Source organism: Squalius cephalus (genome assembly GCF_949319135.1).
Source record: "Squalius cephalus genome assembly, chromosome: 9".
Taxonomy (NCBI): domain Eukaryota; kingdom Metazoa; phylum Chordata; class Actinopteri; order Cypriniformes; family Leuciscidae; genus Squalius; species Squalius cephalus.
Genome location: NC_137130.1, coordinates 18,546,384 through 18,571,946, shown reverse-complemented (window position 1 = coordinate 18,571,946; position 25,563 = coordinate 18,546,384). Strand labels below are relative to the sequence as shown.

The 25,563-nt window shown below is 37.6% G+C and overlaps 2 protein-coding genes across 5 annotated transcripts in view; one reads left to right on the top strand and one right to left on the bottom strand.

Moving 5' to 3' along the window:
* The first annotated feature begins 1,036 nt into the window (after positions 1-1,036).
* slc39a10 (solute carrier family 39 member 10) lies at positions 1,037-24,012 on the top strand. 4 transcript variants are annotated; one of them, XM_079880400.1, is made up of 10 exons: positions 1,037-1,139; positions 14,649-15,779; positions 16,448-16,619; positions 17,909-18,084; positions 18,165-18,338; positions 18,545-18,665; positions 19,074-19,391; positions 19,484-19,564; positions 20,664-20,854; positions 21,587-24,012. In XM_079880400.1, exons 2-10 carry the CDS (start codon positions 14,670-14,672, stop codon positions 21,737-21,739), a joined length of 2,496 nt encoding a protein of 831 aa, XP_079736526.1. In that variant the 5' UTR covers positions 1,037-1,139; positions 14,649-14,669; the 3' UTR covers positions 21,740-24,012. The 4 variants fall into 4 exon arrangements, with proteins under 4 accessions (XP_079736526.1, XP_079736524.1, XP_079736525.1 ...); XM_079880398.1 differs by lacking the exon at positions 1,037-1,139 and adding an exon at positions 1,148-1,222; XM_079880399.1 differs by lacking the exon at positions 1,037-1,139 and adding an exon at positions 8,642-8,900.
* dnah7 (dynein, axonemal, heavy chain 7) overlaps positions 21,994-25,563 on the bottom strand; it is a 92,107-nt gene continuing 88,537 nt past the window's right edge. The window contains exon 66 of the mRNA XM_079880397.1: positions 21,994-24,491. Within this exon, the coding sequence (XP_079736523.1) occupies positions 24,285-24,491 (207 nt within the window). The 3' untranslated portion in view covers positions 21,994-24,284. The remainder of the gene's footprint in view (positions 24,492-25,563) is intronic.

Below are 25,563 nucleotides of genomic sequence, written 5' to 3'. Positions count from 1 at the left end.
TTGATCTCTAAATAATGCAGAATTACATAGAATTACATACATACCATTGAAAAGTTTAGTCTTTAAACAGTAAAAACAGTAGGCTAATATTGTGAAATATTATCACAGTCTAAAATATATATTTTAATACATTTAATTAATTACCAATCACCATCGCATGCGTGTGTCAGTCAGTCACCTGATATGACTGATGAAGGTCATGAGACCGAAACGTTGCTAATAAAAGTTTGATACTCGTTTGCAAGTATTGATAATGTGCAGGATTATTATTTATTTATTTTAAATAAATAAATACATTTAAATTAACTTAATTATTGTTTTATTTAAAATAAATCTTTTTTTCTTGTCTTGTGATGGCAAAGCTGATATTTTTGCAGGAATTACTCCAGTCAGTGTCACATGATCCTTCAGAAATCACTTTGGTGCTAAAAACATTTCTTACTTTTGACAATGTTGAAAGTTGTTCTGCTTAATATTTTTGTGGAAACAGTGAAACCATTTTCAGGAGTCTTTGATTATTTAGGCCAAATTAAAATTCAAAACAACAGAAATTTGAAATCTCGTGAAAGCCACACTGTTATATAAATTAAATTTATATTACTTTTTAAAAAGTAGATTTTTTTTTACAGGATCAGCCTAAAAACAAGCTAAAACAGCTGAGCTGCTATCATTTCAATGGAAAACATAACATTGAGTGGAGTGGACTTTGCCCATTAGATCTCAATCTCATGGATGTAACTCAGACAGCCATAATTACATGACATGACATATTGAAAGATTTTCGCAATGTGAAAATGTACCGCGGCTTTGTCTCAATTATGCTATATGCCATATTACCAAAGTCCTAAAGTCTTTGGTAGGCTATATAACCGACTTTTGTGACGGCCGCTTCCGCCACGAGCTCAGACTGGCCTCAGACTGTCTGGTGGCGGAAGTACACGTCATAGAGCGCGTTCCACGTTGCGTAAAGTGCGTTAAACATTCCTCGAAATGTGGAGGCGGGTGTAAGAACGTAACAAGTAAGTACGTAATTGTCTTTGAGAATGGCGTTTCCGCAGTGGGGTCTGAGTTTTGTGCTGTGCGCAGCGTGACTGTTTTAGTACCGAGCGGAGAGGAGATGCACACGGCACTCGAGTGAGGTAAACTATATAAAACCCGCTTTGTTTTCATACACTCCCACAACATGGACCCGAGCAGCTTCAGATGGGTCAATGAGAGCAGGGTATTAAGATAAAACCTTGAAAATGTTTTGACTTATTATTGATTTTATAGCTTTGGGCGCTAGCAGTGTTAGCAGCTGCTATTTAGATTGACCATATTTCCGCCGATTGCGCTTTTTAAACTTGCTGCTCCACTAACTGCATTTCCCTGCTTTAGATACACGTGTTTATTGCGAATCCTGTTAATAAGAAAGACATTTGTTCACGACATTGATTAAGATTTATTGCGCTGTGAAGAGGAAGTGTGGGGTTTAATGGTATGTTTGGGCTTTAGGATCAGTCATGTGAAGAAGTTAGCAGCTAACTTAAGGGTGTTGTAGTCCTAAAGCTTGTCTCGTGCTGGTTTATTTATAAAACCAAATGTTCCTGTTTTGCTGGTTTTCCTTAGACTGCAGAATTAATCTTTTTTTTTTTTTTTTTTTTTTTTGGAGGTGACTGTGCACATATGCTTAATTTATCATTTAATTACAGTTGACAATGTCAAATTAAAATGGCCAATTAAACTTGGGTTGTGTTTTTGAATGTGGTGTTATAACGCAGATTATTTAATTCCAGTTTCTTTGCACATTTTCTGGGCCCAGACAGTGCAACATGTTTGTTTCCAAAAATTTTGAGTAACATATGGCAGATCCCAGTCTAACCTGACCACCTGAAAAGGGTCCAAATCCCTTCGAAAACCAGTCTGGCGAGGCTGGAAGACCAGCTGAAAACTTTTTTTTTTTTCTCTTCTGACAAGTTGACTTTTATAGTTTAGCCTACATAAAGTCAAGCACTGTTTGTTTTGCAATATGGTTTTATAAGGGTGTTACTCCAATAGACATAAGCAGTCATTGTAATATAGTTTGATGTTGGATAAGCATAAACAAGATACTACTCTTTAGCCTACGTTTTAATGGTGGAAATGTGACATGATGACTGGACAAATGGTGGCACTGCTGCAGTGAAATCGTGATGCTGTGTTCCTGTTCTGCCAGTGCACACCTGCAGAAACCTTCCTCTGCTTAACCGTGCCTAACCACAACAACTGCTGTTTGTGGATCTACAGTGCCTCTGCTTCTAAAAGGCAGATGCTAACCCAGTTCAAAATGTGGAAAGGGAAATCTAAAATCTTTAATCCCAAATTACTCCATAAAATGTGTTAATTTCTTAAGGCCACTTTATCCATTGATAGTTACAAATTCTGTTTATTTTTTTTTTATATACCTAGCTGAGTGGTCATGCATTTAAAAAAAAAAAAAAATCATTTTCTTTTCATTTTATCAGAAAAGCAGTGTAGTTTTTATCAGTGGAGACTCTGAGGATACAGTATATGTAGCCTATTGTTTGAGGTGAAGTAGTAGTAAATGCACCTACCAGACTCCTTAATAGAAATAGATGATTGCGATTTAGTAGTATTGCAACTTTTGAAGGACTTCAGTTCTGCCTGAGAGTCTTTGCTGCCAGATGCTAGTTAAAGCATCTTTCTCTATTGATGGCCATTCAAAAATATCTGTTAAATATGTCGGTAAAAATGGATGGAAAGACTTTGGTGAAATGTAGCAGATGTAATGAATTACTTATTCATAATATGCGTCTTCATAAGAAGCAGTATTTCGAATACATCCTCCACTTCGTTGACAACAGTAGATGTAAGTATGATATTTGCCTTGGCTTAAGTAAATTGTTGGTTCAGTGTGAGAAGTAGGTGGTGTCCGACTTGACTGCTCATTTTGTTGACTGCTGCTGCCGACATTTGTATACTTTCAAGGTGAGGAGTTTGGCATTTCAGATGAGCTTTAGGGCTTGGGACTGTGTATTCTTCAGGTGCTAATAATGTTGTCTGTCGCGACTGCGTTTACTTGCAGCTGTAGAGTCATTAGTGGAATTTAGGTTCAGGTGATTGGCTCAAAACAACATGGCTGCAGAAATAAGTAGGCCTACTTATTAATAAATATAATCTGCTATATTTGTTAATAAGTAGGCCTACTTATTTCTGCAGCCATGTTGTTTTGAGCCAATCACCTGAACTTAAATTCCACTAATGACTCTACAGCTGCAAGTAAACGCAGTGTCCTTTCACTGTGTTGAGGTGAATGTGAATGCCAATGGATAGCTTTTTCAATGGATATTTCTAACCACTGATATGTTTTGGTACAATTCATGTGTGCCATTAGATAATAGTAGGCTAATGGATGCTGCTAACACAATATATAAGTTGAGAAATTGTCAACTGGTTTATTCTTTCTGAAAGTTGAACATTTTGCATGTATTATTTTACTATGAACAGTCTCAAACAAAGTCGTTTTACAGAGCAGCATTAAACAAGAATTAGTCAAATACAGGTTGGCATTTTATCACGTGACTTGCCCAGTCTTAGTCAAATAAGACTTCACATTTGGTAATAACAGCCCATAAGATTGTTCACATGATCAACTATAGGTGCCTGTACAGAGCTGTTAAGAATTTAAGAGATTAAATGAACATGAACTCAGTGGATGGGGTCTTGTTAGGGATATGGTCTTAAGATTTAAGGGGTCTTGGCAGGTGCCTGAAAATCTACATTTTATAATATCACATTAAAGTTAGCGTGTTTTAATGGAGGTTTAGTGGAGTATTTTATACATATATACAGACCCTTTCCAAAAAATTAGAATATCATGGAAAAGTTTATTTATTTCCATAATTCCATTCAAAATGTTAAACTTCCATAGATTATAGATCCAGGGCTCACAATTTAAACGATTTCAAGTATTTAGTTGTTTATTTGTAGCTGGGCTGCACGATTAATCAATTATATCGCTGCAATTATTTTATGCACAGCTTGTCAGTGCAGCACTGGTCTGTGTGATCAGTAGTAAATGATGCTCCCTCTGAAAGCCAGAGGGCGCTCTCATTCAGAGACTCCAAATATGCTCCGCAGAAGTACGATAATGCACATCATTCCAGGAAATCCCTATGGGCATCATACTATTGCAGTAGCTGAATGAACAAGATTAAAAAGCGCTTTTAAATAAAAATGACTAATAAACATACGACTACGACAATATATGGTTTATCAAACTTTAGTTCTTCAAGCCTTCTTGGGTATTTTTATGATAATCGATGCTAATCGACATAGCCTTTATCACTGTATAGAATCTATGAAATATGTTGTGTGCCTTATTCTGTATCAGAAGCCACATCATCTCTCAGGAGGATGCTCAACTGTCGTTATGAAGTGAGTTTGGAGTAAAAACATGTTATTAAATGTTGTCTTTTGTCAAACTCGCAGTGCTTTCAGATGGAGCAGCATTTATTACTGATCACAGAGCCATACGTCACTGACAAGCTGCGCATAAAAAGTCAAAAATTTCATAATCGTAATAAGCCAGATCGGTTTAAGCGTGATTGATTTAGATGAATCGTCATATCATTTGAAGCACATAGATATCTGGGGCCGTATTCACAAAGAATTTTATCTTACCACTAGGAGTACTCCTAAATCGCACTAAAATATTTTAGCTATGAGTTTTCTCTTAAAAGTTATTCACAACGCCTTTCAGACCTACTCTTAGTAAAGAAAAAGGACAACTCCTAAACTAAGAGTGAGTCTTCGTTGCTATGGATGATGTGACGTCATTACTCATGCACGAGCTTGACTGAAGTGACCACCTTGATTGGCTGATGATTGTAACGCGGGAATGATTCCAAACACCTCCCCTACGATGATGAGTGACAGGTCTGAGAATGCATGCGCTACACAAGTAGTGCGAAGGACGGAAGATGATGAATAACTGAATAAATAGCCTAAATGAATAAAGAGTAAGGCAAAACAAATAGCCTAGTAGCCTAATGAAACATATGGATTGATGCAATATCTTTGCAACATTATTGAATTAATCTGTCACTATATGCCTCTGCCTACGTTTGCAAAGAGAAGAACATTTTAATTTGATTCACAATGAAACGTTACAATTAGTTTACATGCAATGAGTAGCCTAGTTTTGGTTGTTGTTGGTGGCGTTATTGCATCCCTAGTTATGCCTACAATGCAAAATTGTTCCCTCGCGATTGGAAGCTCCTGTAGCCGCCGCATACGCATTTCAAAACATCGCAACGTGAAATGCCACAAAAAGCGGTTTGTGAATAGGTCTTAGTGAGTTGGGAGTCCTCTCGACTTCTTTTAAGCTGTCCCAGGCTTAGGTGCTACTTTTAGGGCTAAAATGCTTCCTGAATTACTCTTAGTCAAAAAAATTAGGAGTCCTAAAGTTACGAGTGACACGCCCATTATTTTTAGGAGTTGCTCCTAAATTCGCCAGTTAGGAGCTACTTTTAGCCTTAAAATTCTTTGTGAATACGGTCCCAGGACTTTATATTTTGTAAAAAGTTGTTTTATTATTATTGTTATTTTATTGATTTGATTGTGTCTCCCAAAATATAGAATTATATCTTATTTGGGTGAATTTGTTTTGGTTATTATCGTATCAGTCAAAGTTTCTGTATTGGTGCATTCTTACAATAAAGGATCCTACCTATGTTTCTCAGTGGTTTCCCTCTAATACGCCTCCCCTGTTGACTCCTCAATCGACCTGACAAGCGTTAAAAATCCCTCTGATTAGTATCTAGCCTTCTCTTTGATAATCACCTCTCTTGTCTGGATAATAGCCCTCTGGTGTCTTGGACATCACAGACTGAAGTCTCACAGGGAAAAACTACATGCATCAAAGTATTCTCTTCTCCATTGTCTGTGAAAACGCTGGACCATTACTTATGGTGCAGGATTTTTCCTTCTGATATTTAAGCTCTACAGCTGACCTTTGAAACCAATTTACAGAAGTTGTTGTGCTGAATCACAGAAAAGTTCGACTCAACTTAAGCAATGACAACAAATTGCATGTATTTAGTCCCTATGTTGAAATATGGAGTTTAGATAGACTTGATATGCATGAGAAACGGTTTGATGGGCGTTTCTTTGTTGGTATATTTGGTTAACAATAATGTAAGTAGAATCTCATAAGTGGTGAGATTTCCTTAGATATATGGATGTCAAGATGCTCGTACTGTACAAATTAGGCTAGTGGTTGACTGATATTGTTTTTTTTTATGGCTGATGCCGATATCTTGGAGAGCAGGGTGGCCGATATAAAGCTGTTTGTGCGCACTGAATAATTTTTCAAATAAAAACACGGTAACACTAATTTTACATACAGCACACAGTTAAAATGACATGAGTATGACATATTGGGCAACTGAATATAACAGCATTTAGCTGTTGCAACAGCATTTAGCTGTTGCAACAGCAATTAGCCTATGCAACAGCATAATGTGAAATCAAGGGTTTAAAGTTTTTTTATCGTGCATCTCCCAGTGAAGCTGAACTCTCCTGTCCGCCCTCAATTCACACGGACAAGAAAAAGTACTTTTTTTGGAAAACATAACTTTTTAAGAAAAAAATACATATATGGAGTATGAAAATTGCAGTTTCAGAAAATAGTAGTGGCCACTCATTTTTTGATGACTTCACATATTTTTTTCATGTTTTCACTCAACAGTACTGTAAATGTGTCCTATGGTGTGACATTTAAAAAGAACTAAGAAATTATATTAAATAACATAAAAAAATACTTGAGACAGAATTGTTCACATTAAAACATTATTTTCTTAAAGTGATATGTATTTTACATGAAAGTACTAATTAGAATAATTTTCACCATGAATAGATGAACTTGATAAACTTTTCCCTACGAATGTCAATAAAACTTTTTCGCCAACCTTACAAAACTGTTTGAAATTGTACCTGTCTAAGAGGAGATATTATTGTAACTCCGCTAATGCCAAACTTGACTCTTTTTTAAAAAGATATTTTAAAATAAGTATATTTTTCTGTTGTTTTATGTTTGTCATACCATAGGACAAAACGTCACACCAAAGGACAAAGATAGTCATTGCATAAAAAGAGTCAGACTATATAGTGTTTATTGTAACAATTATAAAGGAGGACATTTGTTTTTATTTTTCAACAATATAAACTGTGCAAAACATAGCACACCATAAGTAACTTTGATACTTATAGATCCATCAATAATGTAGTCTCCAAAAAACGGCAATAAACATTAAAATGTAAGTCATTATTGAATTTAAAATCATCAAAACTGGTCAAAAAAAAAAAGTATGTTAACAAACTTTATCTATTTGTTTTAATAGCTTTTAGGTCTTGTCCTATTTTCCTATTGTGTGACATCTGTGTCTTATGGTGTGGCAGGCCAAAGTGTCACACCAAGGGACATTTGAGCTTTTGTGGCAGTTAATAACCATGCTAATACTAGCTGAACTGTCATTAGCAATTGGCATGATACATTTGCATAATATTACATAGTCCTGCTGTTAAAAATACAAATTTGAATTAAAAAATTAAATTTAGGGGTGTCACACCAAAGGACAAAAAAACTTAACAACTTCAGTGGTCTTAAAACATAGTTAAATATTTGAACAATTCTGAGAGAAATACTTACCATGTGCACTGCTCATGGGCTTCATAGGGGTCTTCAGTCACATGACCTTGAATGGGGTCTTTCAACTAAATGTAGTTGTCCATGATATTGCCCAACTTATTATCAGGTTATTGTAAACAGCAAAGGACATTTTTTTTCTGTGACAAACTTTATGAAATTCCTACACTTTTAGAAATGTATGTATAGGAAAAGTGATGGCCACTTAGTGAAATAGACACTTGCACAATTATGCCAGGAGTGTTCATTAAGATTTTCTTTATTTATAAAAGTTAATATTTATGAAATAATTTTGTCTACCGTCACACCATAGGACGATTTTGAGATGTGGCTCAAAGTTGTAAAAAAAAATAAAAATAACTCGGGTATTAAAACAACAAATTAATGTAAAACAAGAAAATGTTTAACCATTTACACTATTCTAAATGATGCAAATGTGAAATAAATTATTTTTTATCTTCTGTGACGGTGAAAAAGCCACGTCACGTCAACTACCCACTTACACAGAGTAACACGTTCATGCAGGCTACAAATGTGCACTTCAGAAGATCTCACTGCTGGATTCGAGGATTGTGAAATTAAATCTTAATTAGATATTCAAATTTTATTTAAATGGTATAAATGCATACTGAATGCTGACAGTAAATGAGAAAGTATAATGGTGTTTGCCTTTCTTTTACTAATAATATAATAGCAAATGCTGTAATACTTTTCGTATAGAGTTTCCTTTCTTTGTTTAACCGTTCTATTTAGTGACGTATTAGACAAAACTGTTAAACAGAGACCATAATTAATGAAGATGGCATTCTCTTCTCAGCGGCATCACAATAAAAGTCCCGTTTCCAACACATCAGCCAATCAGAAAAGTCATCGGCCGATGCGGTATTTAAAAAAAGCCAAATATCAGCCGATATGCCGGCCTTGGCAATACATCGGTCGACCTCTAGTACAAATTGCCTTAAACTGCTTTTTTTCCCGCATTTGATGTCTACTTCAGGGCTGATTAGCGCAAATCTCTCCCTCCACCCACTCCTACACACCCACCTACCAACACTTACAAACACAAACGTCCAGTACACCCTCCCCTCTGCACTAAATCAGCACACTTGAAGAGTTCAAAACATCAGATCTCGTTCCATATTGCTGTAGAGCATTCCCTGCCCGAGTCTGACGGCGTATGGCTGGTTCCTCCACCCCGTTGAGACAGAAAGAGGTAAGCTGTCGGATGCACCTGCAGTCCGATCTGCAGATCCTAAACTAATCTGTATGCCACATTTTTACTCTGGATAGACTGGCAAAAGCAGATCCTAGTAGTGTGAAGATCAGCAGTTCAGCAAGGTGACAGCAACACTAACTTATTTTGGACTTGGTGTTTTTGAAGGTTGCCACCGGTTTAGCTTGCGATATGTTGGATTGATTGTATCTGACTTGGTTATGTTGTCAGAGTTAGCCTAAACCAGTCTATAAATATTTCTAGGTTAATCCAGGTCACTCAGCTGATGGTGTAATGTATTTTATTTGCTCTCTTCATGTGACCGGAGCAGTTCTGCTTGCTTTTATGAGATGTAAACCAGTGTAAGATCAAAACAAGTAAGTTTATGGACTGGTTACAGTTGAAGTACTTACGGTTTGGGTGGAAAGCCTTTCTTTTTGTCCACAGTTTCTCTAGGTAATCTTACATTTAGTCTCAACAAACTTTAACCATGTTGCTACTGCTACCATGCATCAGGATGCAGTTCCTCCACATGAACCGAATGACATGCTGTTCTGGACCTTCTGAAGAGTTTGTTTATTTTAAAGGTGTGTGTGTGTTTGGAATCAAGAGGTCATGATTTTCAAAGCTTTAATTCTTGACTCCACCTAGACACACAAACAGGACCGTTTAACCAGCTGGACCATCTTATTGGACCATCTTCTGTATTCATCTATAAAGACCTTTTAGATGTCTTTGTTAGGTAGTCTACATTCACTGAACTCAAACTGTTACTTGTGCACTGCAGCTATGTATTGCTGTCATTTCCCAGAATTCCTTGTGCTGGCAAAACATGTGTAGTTCCCATCTGTTGTGTGGCATCTGCTCATCTCTCAAGCCTTGAGGCTTCTCCTGACATGCATTTTTTTTTTTTTTGTTGAAATATGACAGATTGAATGCGTAGATACACCAAGGACAGATCATATATCTGGAGTTATTGGTGGGAGAGATGTGATTCCCACATTGCTTGGCTAAGCTGCAGCTTATAGAATTGTTCTGTGGCCTGCTAAAATTCACACTTATCACAAAATGGGTTGGCACACGCATGAATTGGAGAGGATTATTGGCCGCCATGGCCAGATCGCCACAAAGTTGATCGCCTGTGTTGTAAAAGCTGCTTTATTTGATCCAGACAAGTCCCACTGTAACCCTGCTCAACCTCTTACAGTAAGCTAGATTGTAAACAGGAATTCACCAGCGGTGGACTCATGCGTGACTTGCGAGAGATGCTCGGTCTAGGCAGAAGCCTTGTGAGAGTCATATGATGCATCTTAAGGGCTCTCTCTTTCTCTCTCTCCCTCCATTGCTCAGAGGCTCAGTTTAATGTATCATAACAGGACTTGTGCTAGCCCAACAGCTTATTACAGGAATGGATTCTACAAAGGGTGATGTTTGGTACAACTTACCATCGTAGATGTAGTAAAATGTATTTCTTTTTTAAGTTTTGTTAAAGATGGTTACATAATTCTAAATTCATCATGTAGCTACCCATGCCATTTGGAGTTCACCCAATGTTTTCTTTTGAACTTTTGCCATCTCATGGTTTGGTTTGGGGTCATGTTGAAGCATAGCACTGTTCAGAGCGGCTCGATCACAGTTAATGCTGCTCCATCTCTGCAAGCGCTGTGAGATTGACATGCATTTATTTGAAAAAGGAACACGTGACAAACATTGTTCCAAACTTGTAATGAGAGGCATTTACAAGCCTGTTCTCCAAAAGAGAACATTTAATGATGTTTTTACTCCATTCACTTTTTACTTCACTCACAAATGTAGGCTAATTTAACTTTGATTTCATTTTATTACTTAAAAGCTTCAATACCACAGTGAAAACTACTAGCCTAACTAATAATGTTAAAACATTATGAGGCAAGTGAACAGTCAGTAAAAAAATACTAAGATCAAATAGTCAAGTTTCCTGTCAAAGATTTATCAAAATAATTTAATATTTTATAATAAACCCTAGACCTTTCTCATGATGCTTGTTTTGCCTGCACTGTTAGGAAAGACAGCATTAATACTGTAATCAGTTTGTTTTCTGCTCAGAGTTGTATAGCCAAAAGTGGATCTGTAATACCACAATGGGATATTAGAGAGACTAGTTAAACATAAATGTAAGTAAATATTATGTGGTAGAATCATCTGTATTTTGGCTGTTCACTGGAAGGCTTTTAGCTAAGATCATTACAGACATAGTAGTAACATGAATCTCACTTATGAGAAAGTCAACAATCATCTATATCTCTGTTTGTTCAGCAGATGGCTTCAGTACTCTGGTTGTGCTTATGTGTGTCTGCTTGAGGCTTAAAGTTCCTGAGACTGTTCTGATCCCAGCCTATGTGTGTGAGGACACTGTATAAACACACCTCAGTAATTGGCACACGGCTCGTCTCATTCATATCTTAGTTGAAACAGGAGCCCATGGAAAGTGTTCGGTTTATCCTTCCCTGTTACCATTCAAACTGAAAACAGTATGTAGAAAGCATGGCTCTGGCTCTGTCCAGAAAGTGGCCCTGCAGACAAGAACAGGTGTAGGGGTGTAACAATAAATGTGTCACAATGTATCGCAATAGAAAAATGCAACAATTGTGGATAGTGTCAATATATATTGTATATAGTTTGCCCAAAATGAAAATTACTGTGTGTGAAAAGTCAAGTTTACAGAGTTTTAGTGTCAGACTACTATATTTTGAATATTAATGTATAATAATGCAATGGGGGAATATTTGTGGGTCCTGATTATGCCAAATGTCTTATATTACCAGTAAAAAGTGGCCTACATTATTTTAAATGTATCTAGTAGTCAGTGAAAGAGTGCAAGCATATTCGTCTAAAATATTTCTGTATTTTCAGCTTCCGAATAATGAATATTTTTATTCTGGTTTCACCATTGTCCTGTGCATTGGGTTACCAGCACCAAGTCCAAGCCTATTCATTTTCCACACCCAATGTAATACCAAATTTAGCATTTTAATCAACAGTTAGTTATTTGTTAACCTTTTACCATATGTCTTTGAGTATCGCAATAATATCATATCGTGAGTTCAGTATCATGATATGCATCGAATCGTGACATGAGGGTATTGTTACACCCCTACTAGAGTGTCATCTGTTGTGATACTGCATGCATTTGTTCAGAATTGCTTTAATTTTTCTGCCAGGATTGCTGGTACAACACCCGAATGGTTCTGAAATTTCCTTTATATTTCGTCTTGATATATTCATCTTGATTCAGATTTACTAGTACATTTTTCATAACACTCCCTGTAATGATGTATGAGGATGCTATAATTGGCATATTTCACAAGATAATTCAAAGAATCATTTGCAAACTGGAGTGGTGTTCAGTTGAAGAGCCCCTCTGAATTTCACATGCCTTTTCACTTCACTTGATCACAAGTGTTTTCCAGCTGAATAAATTAAAGTCCACTAGTATTTGTCTTATGATATCTCTGCAGCACATGACTCTGCTGATTTTAAGGATTTTTCCCCCAAAAAATGATCAGCCATTTTTGGGATGTCATATAACCAACAAAGAGTGTATTGAGCCAGCACAATGAGGCAGAATTATCTTCATACAGGCTGTGCTCCTGGCCTATCCTATCTCCTGAAGGGTTCAGAGGTCACTCCACTCTCATGGTTATAAACACTGTTGTTGAGGGGAAGGATCATAACTATACTATGTTTTGACCATCTTCACGCTTTAATACGAGTTCATATGCTTTAACAGGCTGGAGCGCAGGCTGTCGTAAGTACTGCTCACAGGATATTTTGGCTTAAACAACATTTAATAAATTTGGTTCTTTTGTATTCTGTGCACAGATATTTTTAGTCTGTAGGTTTTCTTTCCTTGAGTTTATTAGAATTTTTTTTTTTTCAGTAAGTTAAGTGCAAGCTAAAAAGCTTAACACATCTGTTACAGCAAATTGTTTTTGCAGATATGAAAAATCAAACTGTTTTTTCAGTGTAACTTTTAATGCACTGTAGCAACTATTATGGTGATCTTTATGTACTTTCAACCTTGCATTTACTTTTTTTGGCAGACTTATGATTCCTTCCGATAGGGAAGTTAAGTTTGATAAATGATTATCTTAAACACCCTGCTGCATATAAATGTCTTTTAGTGTTAGGTATACAGATTTTTTTTCGGTAAACACAATTCACAGTAGGTGTCATATTTCCTTAACATAAATAACCCATGAAAAAAAGTTAGAAATGAAAGAAATTAGTTAGCTGCAAAAGCTGAAGCATGTTGTTGGTTTTGCATATTGTTTTTAACATACAAGATCTTTGTCAGATTTCTAGAAAATGGAATATTGGCGTAATCTGGTTATAGCAATCAGGTTAATGTGTTTACGTGATGCTTTCATAATCATACTATAACCAAATTCTTTATATTAGAGTGTTCCTATGCATGTAAAGTGCACTCTGTGCTCAGATTCATTTGGAGAGATTTGTTTGTGAGATTTGCTAGTGAGCAAAAACTATTAGAGAATAAATGGCAATTCATTTGGAACAAAGTTTTTGGAAATACTTGCACCCGTATCCATTTCACAAACATGTTTCTTATTTGTGCCTCTTGTATGCAGATTTAAGAAAAGACTCTTTCTCATGCTGAGATCTCTTGACTCTGTTTTGTTTAATAGCAGATTGATCACACTTTCCCCTCAAAGGCTCACAAGAGTTGCTGTAGGGGGACCATTAAAGCTCTTCAGTGCTTTTCCAGCTGGGAATCTATCAGCCCCCTGGAAAAAGGGATAGATCTAGATGTCCCCCCTCCATCCTTTTCCATATAATAAGGCTCTCAAGATGAACAGCCATTTCGATTTTTTGTTTTTAAATAATCAGATTTGTCACGGTACAATGGTACCGGGTTGTCAAAATTTCTGTTCTATTGCACTTTCACTTTAAAGGGTTAGTTCACCCAAAAAATTTTTATTCTGTCATTACTCACCCTTCTGTCGTTCCAAACGCGTAAGACCTTCGGTCATCTTCAGAACACAAATGAAGATCTTTTTATTAAAAATTTGAGAGCTTTCTGTCCCTCCGTTGAACGCTATGCAACTACCACTTCTACACCAACAAAAAGTTCATAAAGAGATCGAAAAACTAATCCATATGCATTGAGCGGTTTAGTCCAAACTTTCGGAAAAGACTCGATCACTTTTCAGCAGGTACCAGATTGACCTGATACTCAGTACTACCAGAAAGACTTACCGTTATGTTTTTAAAATTGAAGTATCCACTTGATACCGAAGTACCGGTACTTTTGATAATCCCCTAAATCATATGGAGGTTATGTGCAACAATCTTACATATTCTGTAATGCAGGTCGCATTGCTTCCGGTTCAGGTCATTTTTACATGCTACGTTAAATATAGAGCTGTTTAACTCAAGATGCCTAAAAAGAAGCTACCAAAGATGAGCATAAGTGATGTCCATAACTTAAATGACGATGTCCATAAAAAAAATCTTATTGTTGCCATTCTATTAGCTTTTAATATCCAAATGTTTGTGAGAAGAACTAATTATGATAGCTGATTTTCTAGACATCACCATCAGGTCATACTGCTGTTAACACTTTCTCTGACAAGCGTATGCAATAACGTGTGTGTTATTGTGACGTTCGGCATACAGCTTATGTGTTTTATAGAACAACTTAAGTGTATTTCTGGTGTGCTGAGTTGTTGGATTTTTATTTCTTCACAGAGGTTTCTAAGCGAGGAGATAATGAGAGTTCACACACATACCAGATTCTGCTTTCTCTGCGTGCTGACCCTGCTGTACCATCAGTGCTGTCACTGCCATGAAGGAGGGTCCCACCATCACCACGGGCACAACCACAATGACCATGACCATGACCATGTCCACAGCGACCTGCAGATTTCAGAATTGTCCTGCAATAACTTATCGGACCGGTTAGTACACGGCAACAATGGCGAACCTGCAGAGAATGAGCAACGTTACTACATTCACCAGTTGTTCTGTCGGTACGGCCAGAAGGATCGTCTGGATTTTAAAGGCTTCCAGAGTTTGCTGTTAAGTTTAGGGCTGGGCGAGGTGCGGGTGGTTGGGCTGGAGCATGAGGATCTTGGCCACGATCATGTGGCACACTTGGATATTCTCGAGGTTCAGGAAGGACGGCACTCGCATTCGGCCGGTCATGGTCATCCTCACCCTCACCAGAAGCCCCACATCTCCCACAAGAACCACCACGAGAATGAAGAACACGGCCCCGACGAGGAGCTACCGTGCAGCAAAACAGCAGAGAGCACCACTCACAGTGGATCTGAGAAACATAACCATGAGAAAGACAGTGATCATGAACACATCCACAGACATGTCACGGACAGTCCTCAAACTCAAGATCATGACGATGACCACACACATTCACACATGCACAGTCAACAACTGGAACATGATCATGACCATCATGACCAAAAGAGTAGTGAACATACACAAGAAAACAATGATCTCAGTGACCCAAGGCACCATCATCATGACCACCATCACCACAAGCACCCCCACCCTCATCTCCATGGTCCAGACAGCGCAGAGCACACCTCAGCAACGCCTCAGCTCACACCCCGAATCCAGCCTTCAGCGCCCACTGAGCTACCCACCCCACAACCCAGAAGAAACAGGAGACCACCTAAAGTCAGAGCCCATCAAGGCCGCAACAAGACCAGCATCACTGTTACTCAGGCCGTGGAGCTGGAGACCATCGGAGATGACCAGGATCACAGCCCTATTCAGCCGCAGAGGGGCAGGAGAGAGGTGCCAGGAGAAGATCTGTCTGTCAAATCACATGCACACAGTGCTTTTCACCAACATGAGGAGGTACATCTCAGCATCTGTCTTACCCTATGGTTGTTAATAAATGGTAGTGCTCTTCAGATGTGCGTCGAGTCTGATCAGGGATTGGCTATTCGTTTTTTAGCGTAGTTAAATTTTAGCGTCATAAAAGCACTTCGTAACAAAAATTACAGTTGCAGAAGATAGTTACAGTTGGACGACTTCAAGCTAGGCATATCAATTATTATGCATTATTCAGTTTATTTTTGTGAGGACTATGACAGATTTGTGGAATTAACAGTGGTGGACAGTAATAAAGTATTTTTTACGTTTAACGTTAAAATAATGCAAATTAATGTCCAAGCACTACTTTTGCATTTTGTTTTTAGCACACTTTTTCTCTTTTGTTTCATTGTTGAATACTACATGGTATATATTGTTATTTTCACTTAAATATCAGTAATTTAATTTATTTCAGAAAATTGAAGTTTAATGTTTTGATAGAGTAGGTTTTGGTAATACAATTATTTTTTCTCTCATCTTATCCATCTTTCTTATTATAGTAATACAATTATTTTTTCTCTTATCTTATCCATCTTTCTTATTATAGGATGACATAAAATTGATATGTGATTTTTATGCCTTGTATTTGTTGAGAAATTAGTCATGTATGAATGCAAAGTAAAAATCTCCCATCTCTCTCTTTCCGTCAGTGCCTGAATTTAACAGAGCTGCTACACCAGTATGGACTGAGCTCAGATTCTCTCATATCTCCAGCACAGTTCACCTATTTATGTCCAGCACTGCTGTACCAGATAGACAGACGCTTCTGCATCCTTCATTATCACCACGTTGAGTCTAAGGCACAAGAAGCAACATCTGCAGGTAAAAGTGATCCTGTACTAGTATGATTTTGTATCAACAAAGTATATACACTCATCTACAGTTCTCTCTATACCAGTCTAGTTTGCTAGCTAATAGAGAGTGAACAGACTTAGTAAATGGTAAAGCTTTGTTTCTTAAAGTTTAATAACTAGTCGAGAACCAATGCTAAATCATATTAAAACTGTTCTCTAATGTCTGCATTAGACATGTCCTACCTTATGCTGATTTCAGACTACACAATATCAATCATTTCATCTTGTATAGTGTGTCATAGACTAGCATGTGTAATTTTTTTTTCGGTCCTCCACGACTGGTTCCATCTCATCCGTGACTTTGACCAATAGGAGCACCGAAGCTCTAACGTACACAGCTTTCAAAAATCTTGAAATGAAAGAGAGTCTATTGTATTGCTGCTGCTAGGTGGAATTATGCAATGAAGGAAAGGTTCGTGGAGCTACGGCACCAATACTACTTTAGGAGTCAAAATCGCATAATCTGACACAGTGACTATAGTAACAGACATTAATATTGTGTAATCTGAACCTGGCATTAGTTGAAACTCTATTGGGCTTTTCACACTTGAAATAGTTAACCCTGGTCATTCTAAACCCCGGGTGAACGGATTCCTGGGTTATCTTTATTCACGTTTCACACTGCTCATACTATACCTGGGGTTAACAGTTAATCCTGAGTATTCATAAACTGGCGTTTCACACTGCACATTCCTAAACCCCAGGTTAAAGTCCTTATTTTCATATTTGCAGTGTCATTGTTACTGACTGGACAAGCGCAGCACGTGACACGCACAGCACTGTTTACATGAAGGCTCTAGTATTGCGCATCCTCATATTACACATTGCTGACTGTAATATCAAGTTTTTTCTGAGTGAACTTTGCAAACTATAAAAGTAAGAATGACATTGACATTTTTCCTATATATACAGAAACGCGATGTTTATATACATCGCGCTGTGTTTCCGTGACTGCCCAAAGCGAGTGAATATAAGGCACGCCATTGGTTGTCGGTTGCTAGCATCTAGTTGTAACATTTTTTTAACATTTTTAGTTGTACACTGTACAAGTTTGGCACCGCAATGCGGAGTTAACCCTGCAAAAGCAGTGCAACGCTTTTTAACCCCGCATCTAAATTACAAGTGTGAAACGCTCCTTTACCCGGTGTTAAAAGCGGTGTTTAGAACGACGATAACCCGGGTTAAGTGCAGTGTGAAAAGCCCTTATGCGTCCAATGATCGCAGTCTTACCCACTGCTGCTGATTCGGTTTCTGCAGTGTGGGTCTGGATGTGGGGCTTTGTGTCTATCACCATCATCAGTCTGCTGTCTCTGCTGGGTGTTATTCTGGTGCCCATTCTCAACCAGTCCTGCTTCAAGTTTCTCTTGACCTTCCTGGTGGCACTGGCGGTGGGAACCCTCAGTGGTGACGCCTTACTGCATCTACTCCCTCATGTAAGTTCATTTTTGGGACAAACAAACATTTAACCATTGCAAAGGTCCAAACTTTTCAACTGTTTCCCTATATTTTGCAGTCTCAAGGGGGCCATAATCACAGTTTTGAAGGACACACGGAGGAAGAACCTGAAGAGGATTATCTGACGAAGTTTGATGGAGTTTGGAAAGGACTGACTGCATTAGCAGGAATCTACCTCCTCTTCATTATTGAACATTGCATTGGCATGTTCAAGCACTACAGCGACCAAAGGGTATGAGACACCACAATACCTTCGTGTTGAAACACAGAAATCTTTCGAAAAGGGCAAGAAAACCAGTCGCACATGGCTGTTTAAGAATGACAGAGTTGAGGCAGACTAAAATAAAATCCAGAATTGCTGCAGATAGTGGGGCACAGCGAAACAACCTTCTCAGAACCAAGTGCTTATAAACACTTATCTGTTCATGCTTTCCACAGGGAGGCCTCTGCCAGAGAAAGAAGAAGGGAGAGCAGGCAGAGATCGGGAGGAAATTGTCAGACCACAAACTCAACAGGCGTTCAGATGCTGAGTGGCTCCATCTGAAGCCTCTAACAGAAGGTGGGTTGTTCATTTCTTCGTGAAATCCCAACACAATTTTTTTAGCTTTTAATTTAAGTTGTATGTGTTGATATCCTGAAGATCCTTTCGAGTCTCTTCCTATATACTGATCTTATAAGAATGAACTCAAGCTGTGTAACACACCAAGCTTGGTGCTGTAATATTTAGAGAGAACTCAGCATTTGAGTCAAGAGCAGCACATTGAAGTCTGAGTCCAGGCCGAGAGCGGTTGAGTCTCAGTCTGAACAATTCAGACAGCATTAATATACTTTCCTTTGGATTGAATAAAGCCTGTTTTTGCATCAGTGTTATCATCCTCCAGTCCAGAGACACTATAGCACAGAGCGGATCATTTGCATGAGTCGGCGCAGACCACAGAAGTAACTCCTTCCCTTCTTTATCATGCAGGGGACGGTACGAATTGTGAAGCCGGACACAATGACACTCAGATGACGGAGTTGCAGTCTCTGGATTCACCTAGCAAGATGCCGCTTGCCATCTCTGTTTCAGAACACCCCTATAAGGAAGCTGTAAAAACGGAGGAGGACAGTGGGCCAAAGGCCAAGTCAAAAAAGCATGGACATGGACATGGACATGGACATGGTCACTCCCACCATGGGCACTGTCACTCTGACCAGGAAATGAAAGATGCAGGGATTGCCAGCATAGCATGGATGGTCATTATGGGAGATGGCATGCATAACTTTAGTGATGGACTCGCTATAGGTCAGTTTGTGTACATTGAAACTAGTAGCAGATTAATTTCTCTTTAATCAAAAGGGTTTCTGTGTCTGAGGAACTGTGTTTGTCACCTACAGGTGCTGCTTTCAGTGCTAATATTACGGGTGGCATTAGTACTTCAGTAGCCGTGTTCTGTCACGAACTGCCCCATGAACTAGGTAAGTGGCTTAACCAGCTGCAGTGTCAAGAGACAAAATATTAGAATAGCAGATCCATATTCTTTCATTTGACCTCTAGGTGTGCAGTAAAATGATTATAGTGTCCACATCAAACATTAACATTCTGTTTATTATGAGCTTGTGCTGCAGTTATGATGTCTTCTGCTATTTGAAATGATCAAGCTTAAAGTTGAGTGGATTCTCATTTTCTGAAAGGGATTCCACAATATTGTTCCTTTGTGCTGTTAATGTTATAGCTGTGGTGTGTCCATTTTAATAAAATTAGAATGATTATTATAACTTTATAGTTATAGTTATCGTCCTTGGTGTGAACAGGCCAAAACCCTGAAAAAAAAAGACATCAACATGTCAATGAGTGAGGTCAGGTTTAGCTTTAGGGTGATGTGGTGATCCTGGTGCATGCCTTGTGAGGTGTCCCCAGTGAGGTGTCCTTTATCCATTTTCGATTGACACAAACTCAGGAACATCAAGGCAAAGAGCCCCAGCTGTTTTTCTGTGCTCTCTTTTTCATGTTTGAATGAATCAAAAACACTGGACTAAAACAACACTGCAGCGCATATTGGTTTTAAAAGACTGCAAAGCTTTTATGAAGTTTGAGGTAGCTGTCTAGAGGGCCACTCTTTTTAAAATTCCCCTTTTTTTGTTTAAACTGAACCAGACATTACAATACCACAGAAGTAACAAACAGTATGCCTTTGATGTATTAATTATGTTTTGTATTTGATGTTTACATTTACTGTTTGCCATCCAGTGGAGGTGACGGGACTAACAATTTTTTTGGTGGCTTTAGAAACACGGCTACAATAAAAAAGTGCTTTTAATTGCTTTTGACTGATTTAATTGGGCCAGGTGACAGACCAAAAGTCCAGAGTGTAGTTTAGAGAGGACCGATGGATGTGAAGGCTCCTCACATATATTTTCAGTAGGAGAAAATGAGTGGCAGCAGGAAAGTCCTCTTTATTTTTTTCTGACAGATTAAGGACAGTCCATTCTCACAGCAGTTATTGTCAGGTTTAGCATGGGTTAACTATACGCACTGTACTGTACATTAATAGTGCACATTTGTGTTTTCTTTCAGGTGACTTTGCTGTTTTATTGAAGGCTGGGATGTCAGTGAAGCAAGCCATTGTATACAACGTCCTCTCTGCCCTGATGGCTTACGCTGGCATGGTGATCGGCACGGCCGTGGGACAGTACACACACAATGTCACCAGCTGGATCTTTGCTGTCACTGCTGGCATGTTTCTCTATGTGGCATTAGTGGATATGGTAAGAGAACCAAAATGCAGATGATCTTAGCTTGCCAGTTACGGTCGTAATTGTTGATCACGTGAAATAATTCATTTAAATTTGAAAATAACATTAAATACTTTCTGTACAGCAACTATATGCGATCTTGCACATCCCGACAACCATTTCTGAATTAATATTTGGCTTTTTAGTAGCAGTTCTTATACTTGCTAAGGCTGCATTTATTTAATCAAAAAATACAGTAAAAACAGTAATATTGTAAAATATTATTACAATTTAAAATGACTGTTTTCAGTTTTAATATATTTTAAAATGTAATGTATTCCTGTGATAGAAAAGCTGAATATTCAGCATCAATTACTCCAGTCTTCAGTGTCACATGATCCTTCAGAAATCATTATAATATGCTGATTTGCTATTATTTATTTATTATCAATGTTTAAATAGTTTTTAGGTTTCTTTGATGAATAAAGTTAAAATAACATTTATTTGAAATAGAATTCTTACAACAATGTACAAGTCTTTACTGTCACTTTTGATCAATTTACTGCATAAAAAAAAGAAACTCACAAATAGTGTGTATAAATATATGTATATCATATATATAAATATTATAGTAACCTGTGTAACATAAACTTTTAATATGGTATCAGTATTTTTCTCTTTGGTCCTGTAAATGTAATTGTTCTGAGTTACCAGTGTTAGAATGTTATCTTCTATCTAACAATATAAATTTCTCTTCATCCTCAGTTGCCAGAGATGCTTCATGGTGACAGCGAAGAGCACAAACGCTGTGAGATGGGTCACTTTGTCCTGCAGAACTTGGGCATGCTCACGGGATTTGGCCTCATGCTGCTGATCGCCATCTTCGAGGATCACATTGTGATTGATTTTGGCTTCTAGCTGGAGGCGTCATTCAGCTACATTCACACTCGTGCTTTGCCCTAAAGTGGCTTTGTTTTGTGATGGTACAGTCTTGCAAGCATGTCTCAGAAGACCGCATCAGTAGCTTACAGTGGACATGGACATGAACATGAACAGAAACGTGTTTACATTTCATCTTCTCTCATCTCCTCCTCTCTAGGCCACTCAAAAAGGTTATTTGTCATTTTCATGCTCTTTTGTAGATGTAGCTTCTGGACCGTTCTCTTCTGTCGTTATTGTTTTTTTTTTGTTTTTTTTTTAGTTTGTATGTCAAGTCAGATATATATGCACAGCACACAAGACACACTCCCCATTATTTGGGTTATCCCTTTAATACTTTAGTGTTTTTTAGGACTGTGTCCTAGAGAGAAGCATCTATTCATCAGTCACCCATTTAGTGTCATGTTTAGCTCTTTCATTCATATGTATTGTAACTCATAGTCCATTCATTTGTAACTGGCGTGTTGTGCTGTGTATGTCTAGTGTGTCTCACCATCGCCGTGTCAGGCGCTAAAATGGTCCAACAGAGCCCAACTGGCATCAGCTTGGCATAGTCTTTTAATTTATTGAAAAGTACTGGTCAGTATTGTGTGCCAGGATCATATGATTCTCTTTAAAGAGCGCCTTTCTTTACTGGTTTACACTTTGCTTTCAGCATTGACTACTTGTTTGTTTCTTACACTATATATTTACTGTTCATGGTGATGGGAGTGTCCTCAGTCTTAGAATTTCAATTGTTTGATTTTTTTTCTTTTCTTTTTCCTGTCATTATTGGCTAAGCTTGTACTAATGTTTTGGCCAATTTTGAGTATTTGAAGAAAAAGGTATGCAACAGTGTTATGAATAACCTGTGACACAGTGCTGCCGAAACACCGATCGCATTCAGAAGGTCAGATGAATAGTGACTGAACAAGTCCAGTATTAAAGCTAATGCAAAATCACTGTGATTTTAAATGAAGAACAATTAGCTGAGCATATCTGTACATCAAGGAATACATTCTTTTTCTTTGGGGAGTCTATCTGTTCATTGATAACTTTTATCATGATCTAGACTACTTTCTGAATATAAATCAAAGTTGATTTTCATATCCAAGTGTTGTAAATAATGATCTTGTTACAGTTGAAGTTCATGAAATAATTATGTTCCCCAAAGGAGATTTGCTACTGAAGACTAATTTTTGTTAAACATGCTGGCATTTTGTTACTTTTTTATTTTATTTATCTATAGGACATGTTTGGTATTTCTGGATAGTTTGCGCAAAATTCTGAATATTTTGTGAGAAATTGGTACCTTTTATTCACTGACCATCTAAACTTATATTGCATACAAAGTTTGGGAGAACCATTCCTTTTTTTAACATAAAAATTAAGAATTTTTTTTTTTGGACAATCTTAAACACTCGTTGTTGACACCCTCCCATTATTGAAATTAATGCACACATTTCAATTATTGGCCTTATGTGAACCTGTATAAAAGCCTGACTACAATCAAATTTATAGAGCATCTGTTAATCTGCCCCCCTGTTGATGTGATTCTTGTTTAAGGACTGTGCCAAATATGGGCTGTTTCTGAATTTGCGCACAAGCGCTTCCTGTGCCCGCAGTCGCCTCTACACATTCCACTTGCTGTGTTCGCTGCTTGAATCCTCTATCGTCATGAGTTGGTGGGGCATGTTATGTGATTCATGCTTATCCTGTCACCATGTGACATCCATTTATTTGTTGTCGTGGGTGTGTATCATTATTAATTGCATTCATCAAATGTACTTGATTGGATGGAAACATGCATGAAGCAAACTGTCTAGTTGTTTAATTTCTGTTAAGAAATGAAGTGATGAGAACACACTGTTGATTTTCCTCTTTCCCTGAAGTACTTAATTTTTACAGCTTGAATGTAGAGTCAATTAATTTGGGGGTCATGTGAGCAAACCTAATCACAGTCTTCAGAGATTAGGTCTAAATCCTGTGTATGTGTCTGTGAAATGAAGTTGTCACAGCTCTTAAGTTCAAATGAAACACCTTGGTTATGTGGTGCAAAGAAATCTGATAAATAAAAATGATGCACATCAATTTTCTTCAAGCTTTAGATTGTATTTCAAAAAAGGACCATCCAGATATTTACTTTGTCAATTTTTATTGCTGATTACACAGCTTGGATGTTAAAGCGTTTTCAATACATTTGCCATTCTTGCTGATTGTCTGTGCATTTCTTTGTCAGAAGTGGAAAATAAAGTTTGCAAAGCCTACTTTGAGTTTCAGCTTATTAAAATGCTCCTCTCTATGAAAATATATTTTTAAAAGTTGTAATTATCTACTATAAATCTTTATAAATGTATTATTATTGCTATTGATCATCTTTTAAATGTTGACTTTAGAGATAGGAAGACTTTTATTTAGGTGTTTGTTAAATGGTATAATTAGTTTTTTTACTGAACTCATATTTAATGGTATATCTAAATAAACATTAGCCACGGATAGTTCTCTAAAAGGTCAAGTGAAGGATACTAGAAGCAGAGCAGTGTATCTACGAGTTAAGCTGACACAGCAAGGCCACTCCACGTCGGATCCAGTGCTCTGGAGGCACGTCTGAATTCAGGCTCATTGCAATGACGTAGTTGGTGGAGTGTCCAGTGGTGGAAAGGGTTCCGCGTCTCTCACTGGTCTTGTAGACAGGAGAAATGTAGCACATGCGCTCTGGAACATCCTGCTTCTTCATGGGCTTCAGCCACATCTGCAGAAAGACAGGATGATGTGTAGTTGAGAAACAGTTTCATTGCTCTTCCTCGCTTCCTACAATCCGCTTTGATTACTATGGAAATATAAAGTTTCAGTGTAATGGGATGCGGTTGGTTACTTCATCATTTCGAACAGAATGAGAGTGGGGTCTTCTGTTCACTAAAAATATGGTGGTGAATCAACATTTCATTTTCCCTTGTTGATAATCTAACCCATTTTCCTTGGCTTGGTATCCAATATAACTGTAAAACAAAGAAAGCTGTCACTAAAAACAAATTAAAATCCCTTTATACTACAGGGCCGTTGAATGCTTGAATCTGATTGGTTGACGAACGTTCTAAGGTGTGCATTATTTTCAGGGAAACGCACGGCTAAAGTAGTTCCAGGCAGGTCTTGACCGCATTACAGTTCCATATCACTTCGCGTAGTTAACGGTAATAACGGAAAATAGGATACAATTCATAACAAGAAAAAACATTTAGCCGCATGCGCTTGATCTGGAATTTTCAGTGTCTAGCTTCACAATCAATGGAAACATGCAGTTTAATGTGAATAAATAAAGTATATAGTCCTATCTATAATCAATAGAAAATTAAACTGAATATAGGCTAAATAAATGGATAATCCTGCAGCACGGATTATTATTGCAGATAATATAACAAATAAATAATTATTGATAGGCCTACTTGTTAAAAGGGGTTTGTGTTTCATTTATTTGGCTAGTCTGTCAATAATAGAAAAAAAAAGAATGAATTCGAATTAATTAAAAGGAATTGAATTAATAAATAAATAATAATATTGACGCACATGCTTTTCTGTCTCATTATTGCAACATCTCTCTCTAATATCTGCATTAATAACTGCATAAAGCCGGGGACACACTTTAAGGCCGGTTATGAATGTAATTTGATACTTATGACTGATCATGTCCAAACGCGTGTTCAGCGCGTTCAGTCTGTGTTCAAAGTCGGTGTTTAAAATCTGCTGCAGTCGATGAAAACAGTCAGAGAATGTGTCAGCTAGTCGTGTTAGGCCGGGAGCCAGGTCCACCCCTCAGGATGTTTTTG